The 7300-nt window shown below is 40.5% G+C and overlaps 1 protein-coding gene across 2 annotated transcripts; it reads right to left on the minus strand.

The window, feature by feature from the left end:
* Window positions 1-452: 452 nt before the first annotated feature.
* fam76b (family with sequence similarity 76 member B) lies at window positions 453-6249 on the minus strand. 2 transcript variants are annotated; one of them, XM_054755056.1, is made up of 10 exons: window positions 5755-6249; window positions 4807-4871; window positions 4675-4729; window positions 4427-4582; window positions 4160-4344; window positions 3003-3053; window positions 2857-2934; window positions 2640-2775; window positions 2454-2555; window positions 453-1538 (listed from the first exon to the last, which is right to left on the minus strand). In XM_054755056.1, exons 1-10 carry the CDS (start codon window positions 5839-5841, stop codon window positions 1449-1451), a joined length of 1005 nt encoding a protein of 334 aa, XP_054611031.1. In that variant the 5' UTR covers window positions 5842-6249; the 3' UTR covers window positions 453-1448. The 2 variants fall into 2 exon arrangements, with proteins under 2 accessions (XP_054611031.1, XP_054611030.1); XM_054755055.1 differs by having other exon boundaries at window positions 2640-2778.
* Window positions 6250-7300: the final 1051 nt, after the last annotated feature.

Below are 7300 nucleotides of genomic sequence, written 5' to 3' on the forward strand. Positions count from 1 at the left end.
AATACTGGATATAATTTATTAAAGCGGGTACGTTTATTTTATAGATATAATACCCTAAAATACATGGTTTCATCTACAGTATGTGTTATTTTCTTCGTTAGAATTTAAACAAAACCCACATAATCTCCAATAACTATAGCTAAATGTTTTGGGTTAACAAAGTGTGTGTTTAATATACGTGTATAAAAGGTCAAATTAGAAATATTCACTATTCAAAATACCACCTTGATGCAAAATCAAAACCACATAAGATCAACTTTAAGCATTGGACCAACTCTACCACTCATTACTCATTAAAAAGCTATTAACAGTGCAAACTATAAAATTAGAGGATCAACAGTTTTTTTTAGCTTCAGAAGATTACACGAATATATATTTTTGTGCTTCCTTACATTTACAAAAGTAAGCCTAAATAGCTACAGGCATTAAAACAGAATAGCCACACAGTGGTTTAGCCAGTTTTAATTGTTTTAAAACACTTGGTTTTCGAAAAAAATACAAAAGTGTTCTTTGACAGCACAGTATGAAACCAGCCCAATAATGAGAGGTGACGGGAGTGTTTCTTTAAAAAGCATCCTCTACATATATGATCATTTCAACTGGCCTTACCATACACATACTGTACTTACTAAAACAGATACGAGCAAGAGTTTAAATATACAACAGCTGACCCCAATATAATACATTTAAAAGTGTTTCTTTAAAAAAAAAAAAAAAATTAAATGTGGGAGTTTTAAAAAGTCCCTGGCGGTAAAACCATGCAGAATTACAATCGTTCCACTGAAGTTAAAAGCTTTGCTAGCTGTCACACAGTGAGAAATAGGGCAGCCAAATGGTGTTTTCATTCAGGAGAGTTTCAATATGTTCACTGATTGTTTCATGTAGTGTTACTGAGTGTTGTCTGGAGATGAGCAGCAACTCTGTGGTCACACTCGCCCCATATTTGCATCCATTGTAAAGTTGCCCAGGATCTCCCTTTAGGAGAACACAATCATTTAGAAAAATATAAGTAATAGCTCTTGAAGAAACCCGCAAAATGTGGGATAGGTTGGCTGTAGGTTGTGTGAGGAAATTACGTTGGGGGGGTGGAGCTAAGAAATACAGTTGAATAAATAAAAAAATATCGCATAACACCCATACAAAATCCGGTGGAGATTTGTTGATGCTTGTTCTGTGTTTGTTTGACTTGGCAGTGTTAATAAACGAGGGCTCCATCGCACATCCACAAGTTGCATCTTGCAAGCCGGTGAAAAAAAGTCACCCACAAAAAAATATCTAAAATATATTGACGTTTCGGAGAGTCTTTTGTTTCCCTGTGCGACGACATGAAATTTACCAACAAAGAAGAGATCAATGCTGATGGCAAAGAGGAAACACAGGAGGGAGACTTTCACAGTGTGAAAACGATGATGTCGCTCTGTGTCAGCACCCACTGGCCGGGGGAAGTGTTAGGGCAGCAGCAGTGAGCTCCCTGTCCGATCAAACTTTTTTCCTTTAGACAGTGCTGCCACTTGTTTCATCAGCTCTCTGTTCTTGGTCTGTGGAAATGTACAAAAATATTCTGTTAAAAAAATGGACACCCTGGACTGCTTGCTACACTGTGACGGCGGCTGCATCTCTCGAGCTCTGGTGTGTGTGTGTGTGTGTGTGAGTGAGTGACAGGAAGAAAAGCTTCATTGGGGAGTTGTCTGGGAAACTTTGCATGAAGAGGTGGTCCTCAGTTTGACATTCTGTGTTGCAACGTTTTGTCCTTATGAACTTCATTTTGGTCCGTGAACACAAAACTTGCTGGAGAACTAGTTACAGGAAACGGTGGAAGAATACACTATGAGTGGCTCATTATCCGCTACACTGAGAAAGGATTACAATGCTTATGAGTTTATTTTTTTGCTCTTCTGGTGGCAGTGCGTCAAAGAAAAGGGAAGCCATCACCATGGAAGTGAAAATGAAAGATCAGGGAGAGAAAACACGCCCACCAATATTGGCCGCACTTTTGGTCTCAACACTGGACTGTTGCGACCATCGTTAAGGATAAAGATGGTACTGTAACACACGCACACACAGTCAGGACTCAACCTGTCACATTCACAGGCAGAAATCACAAAACTCTTGCGATAAACTCTCATGATAAACTACACGTTACTGTCAGGTTACTACAGTATCCTTGAGCATGTTAAAGGATTTGCTCCTGTAAAAGAAAGCAGCGAAGTGGTCTTCTTATTGAGAAGGAGAAGTTGCTCCTGCTTTGGCTGGAAGACCAGAATCAACGCCTCTCCTACTTCCTCCTCCCAATAGGACACATTATTACCATTCCATTAAATTATTGTATTTAGTGTTTTTATTACTGTATTTTATGTCTTTCATGTGTTATGTGTATATTGTGAGTTAATTTAGGTATGAGTCCCATGTGACCCACCATCTTTTGGTCACCGGTAAACACAAGTGACGTTTACCTGCTGTTGTTCCATCGACTCTTTGTGTGCCTTCTCCATTTGGTTCATCTTGACTCTCATGTTGGACTCCTGATACTGAAAGTCAGCTTTGAGCTCTGTGAGCTACAAGCAAATGTGCCGGTCAGTATCAAAAATACAAAACAACAAAAACAAGCAAGCAACGGTGCCACTTGTGGGATCAGCAACCTTGCGTTCCTTCTCCAGTATGGTCTGATCCCTCTGCTGAAGGAGTCTCTTCAGTGACATCACCTCTTCTTTCAGTTGGCTGATGAGTATGAAGTTGTCAGTGCCCCCTGAATCCATGGACTGGGTGATGGAACTACTGCTTGGGGAACAGATAGTCGAGGTGGCCAGTCAGCACCAGGACAGGTGTTGACATTTACTGAAAACAGCCTTATCATACCTGTCACCGTTTGATGGCTTCATCTCCAGCTTTGGCTTCTTCTTTGGAGTCTCTTTTTGGATTGAAGACGATTTATGGCTAGAAAAAAAGACAGAAGAGAATTAAAAATGTTCGTATGGCTCCAATGAACACACATAGTTGTTTACCTCTGCTTCCACAATCCTTGCTCCTGCTCAGGGCTCAAGCTCCCACTCAGCCTGTCAAAGAGAAGTGCTCTTAGATACATACTCAATTAATACCCTATTAGGTGGGGCGAAACATTTAAATGCATTGTTATACAGTCATCCCTCGCCACTACGTGGTTGAAATTTCGCGCTTTTGCTCTATCGTGGTTTTTCAAAAATTAATAAATCATACTTTTCGTTGATGACTACCGCCTATTATTAGTAAAACATATTCTTAAGGCAAATTATACATATTTTTAAACTAAATTAAGCATTTTCACACATAAAATGGGCTAAGTGAACTAATATACAAACTAATATACAAATATATGTCATTCAGAAAACACATTCAAAGACACTGTGAATGCCATGTAGCATTCTACACTGGTCACTAGGTGTCAGTACGGTTACTGTAATCTTAGGCGAGACAAGTATCAGACTTGGTGGAGGGAACAACAGGCTTTGACTGCAGGTTTGAATTATCTCACAACCCCATAATAAAAACACAAACCTCTGTTGTGACTGTAACCCACGCCAAGCTAAAACTCAACTCTGTACCCCCGACGTCACTTCTTGTCTGTCCGTCCGCTTTGCGGGCACACGGGCCTTATTTATGTCTTAAATGGCTTATTTACTCCTAATATGTCGACTATAATGGGTAATATATATGCGGGTAAAGGTGACTATAGGTGTGCTATTTCATGTATAGAGGGCTCTAATAATGTTAAATGTATTTAAAAGGTCATAAATAGGCTTTCTATGCTATAACTACAAAAATATTCAATTTATAAATCAGGAACTCTACTTCGCTTATCACTTCACTTATCTCAGGCGGGTCTGGAAACAATTAACCGCGATAAACGAGGGACTGTATACGACCACAATGTATCCCACTGGATAGTCCAGAATTAGATTTTTTTCCAGCCGTTTGGCTTTTCCCCTATTCGGGGTCGCCACACCGAGTCAATCGCATGAATAGTTTTGGCTTATGAAGCGAGCCATGTGTCAAAAAAAGAAACATTTTCATGGATGTCCCAATTACTTGCGTTTTTTTCGACATTCGCTGGCAAGTCTGGAATGGAGTCCCCAAAATAAGTGGCGACCTGCTGTATACCAGAAGGATACACTATATGACGTACTTGTGGTGAGAGCTGCTGTGTCTGTGTTGGTGATGTTGGTGGTGATGATGCTGCCTGGAGTGCTGGTCTTTCTCATTCAACGACGAGGAATTAGAGGAGCCAAAGCCTTTCCTCTGCTCCTTGGTTTTCTGCAGGACTCGACGGTACGAAAGAGTGCAGAGCCAGCACAGCAGCTTCCCATCCACCTGTGGGAGAAGACACCCGCATAAGACGCACCGCCAGTTTGATAATAACCATTTATGACATTGCGTGTGCCGGGTTTGATACCTTTCTCCTGCCTTCCTCCTTGCGGTCAAAGGCACACTGCTGCTTACATTGCTCACACGTCTGAGGTGGCCCGTATTTCTTTTCAGAGTTTGTACAACGTTGGCACTTTGTCCCAATAAAAGCTGCAATGATGTTACAGTACTGGCATGGTTTGGGCTGAAGAGACAGACAATGTTCAAAATGATTCCGATAGAATGCCACTCATAAAATATGCACAACTGAAGAGTGTGTTAAAGCTTGTAACTCACCGTTCCAAACTGTTTGACGTTCTGGGCACATTTCTTGCAGATGGTGTTGGTTTTACTGTCCGGAAACAAGCATGCATTAAATGAATTATATCAATACCAGAAAACCTATAATTGTAAGAATCCATGTGTCACCTTTCTTGTTGAAACTCAGATCTGCAGTATGTGCACTTCACTATTGGATGGGCAATGCGACACTCCTAAAGAAAGAAAACAAGCGTCATGTACTGTATTTCCATGTTCACATGACGCCTATCACTTATTGGTAACAACATTTCATCTTTTTCTCGTTAAGCCCTTTTGCTCTATTTTTGCTGTTTTTTGTGTGTATTGCTACAATGCACCATAAAAAAGGAGCCAATGCAAATGTCAATATATTTAACTGTATGTACATCATAATACATCTGTTAATAAAATTAATACCTCTCTGACACACCAGATAAAAACGATTGATTCGCTTGCATTGACTCTCTCTATGGATTGTTCCTAATGAAGTGGCCAATGCGTGCACACAACACTAGTTACTAATTACTATAACTTTACAGTAAGTAGTGACAACACTGAAACCCATCCATCAATTTTCTATGCCGCTCATCCTCACTAGGGTCTCGGGGGTATGCTGGAGCCTATCCCAGCTGACTTTGGGCGAGAGGCGGGGTACACTGTACTGGTCGCCAGCCAATCGCTGGGCACATATAGGAAAACAACCACATTCATACATATGGACAATTTAGAGTCGCCAATTGACCTTTGGAATGTGGGAGGAAACCGAAGTACAGGGAGAACATGAAAAACTCCACACAGAGATGCCCAAGCGGAGATTCGAACCCACGTCTTCCCGATCTCCTGACACTGAAACGTGACGTATAATTTGTAGAAAAGCGTGCTGTCATTTGTTATGTGTTACTTTCTTCATCGTGCAATACAAAATTGTTTTCCAACACACCTTATTTATTTGTTGCTATTATGTAATCCCAACCTCGCTAACGAGTTTTTTACAACGTCCAGGCAATAATAACACTGTTATTACTATATACTTGTGGTGATGTTACTAATATGACCTGCATGCACACGCTTCCATACCTTGCACAGCTGCTGGCCCTGTGAGAGCTCCTCGAACGGGTACCGCTGGTTACACTTTGTGCAGGCGTAGAGCGCCGATGTTGCCATTCTCGTCCAACTATTGTCACCGAGCTAAAGCAGTCCAGTGGTGAACTGACCGGATTAACCACGCCGTTTCCTAAAGTGGCACTTCCTAATTGGAACTAAGAATAAGCACACAATGTGGCGGCAACTATAACCTAGCCAATGCTAGCTAGCTAAGCTAAACAGTAGTGTATAGGAAGCTGGGCAGCAGCCGAAGAACAATAAACTCTAAAAATGTGATCTATATCCGCTCGAGCACCATGTGACCAACTGCTTCAGGTCGATTAATAGTAATCCTTGGGCAAAAAGCAATTAGCTCAAATGAATGTGGCAATTGTGTTCTTTCCAGCGTTGTCGCAAATATATTTTCCTGTTTTCCTTCTGTCTTTTTTGTATCAACGCCGTCGTCCTCATGTCAGCGGAAGTGCCCGATTACGTCAGTGGAAGACAGGAAAGACGAACTAGTCCTTCCGCGGGATTCACATTTTGAAAAATACCCACAGCCAATCACATCCAATGAATTTACTACAAACATCACTAACGCTCTTCATCTTTGCGCATTGTATCGCTCCCATTTAGCGCAGTAATTCACATTTGCTAAATACAAGCGCATTGTTTAATTCAGAACTCCAGCACTGACAACCACAACCTAATTATTTTTGCAAACGCAGACTTTTTTATGCACATCATGTTTAGATTAGTGTATCTAATGTTGTAGGCAGTGAGTGTAAAATAGAACCTGTTTATATCTAATAAATAAGAGTGAAATCCTATAGAAAAAAAGAAGGAACTGGATTGATACCATGTGTCAATAACACTTACAATGCACACTCTTGTATTATTCTGTAATAGTGGGGAATGAAAAATAGTGGCGATGAAAAAAATCTGACACTGAGCGTTCGCACTCTGTAGGAGAGTCCGTGCGGGCGTCCTTAAAAATGCATTGTTTTCATACGACATCGAGTGTTTTTTCATTCGTATACATGTTTGTTAGGTAGATTACTTAATCTTTAATTTCATGTCGGATTTATATTGAGTGTTGGACCGCATCAAGTCAATTCATGGTTGGAAAAATTAAGTACAACTTAAAGCCTTTCAAATTCATGGACCGGAGCTATGAAAGAGGATTAAATGATATATGGAAAATGAATTTACTTTAATTCTATCGGCAGACGAAATTTCATTCAAATTGAATTGGTCGTTTTTGTTTTGACCGGAAATACATGTCGCGTTTGCATTGTGGTTCGTGTGGGGCGAAAACGAATACACAGCGTGCTGCTGCACTGCAGTGTGAGGCATATACTTGTTCATGAAAAATAGCACACTCGACTTTCTTCCCTGGACTTTTTGATGATCAAAAACATGTAAACGGCTACTCTGTTGACTTTCAAAACAGATTTTCAAAGCCTAAGTTATATTTTGTAGTTCGGTTGTCCGTGGGTCGATAACAGCCTTTGTCTTGACTCAAATGTTAAAGCAACGG

The sequence above is a fragment of the Dunckerocampus dactyliophorus genome, chromosome 16, assembly GCF_027744805.1.
Source record: "Dunckerocampus dactyliophorus isolate RoL2022-P2 chromosome 16, RoL_Ddac_1.1, whole genome shotgun sequence".
NCBI lineage: Eukaryota > Metazoa > Chordata > Actinopteri > Syngnathiformes > Syngnathidae > Dunckerocampus > Dunckerocampus dactyliophorus.

Coding starts and splice junctions, on each gene's coding strand:
- fam76b (XM_054755055.1), bottom strand. CDS start 5,841: ATGGCAACATCGGCGCTCTACGCCTGCACAAAGTGTAACCAGCGGTAC. Junction 4,872..5,754: donor AGGGCCAGCAGCTGTGCAAG/GTATGGAAGCGT, acceptor TTCTTTCTTTAG/GAGTGTCGCATTGCCCATCC. Junction 2,779..2,856: donor AAGCCATCAAACGGTGACAG/GTATGATAAGGC, acceptor CTGTTCCCCAAG/CAGTAGTTCCATCACCCAGT.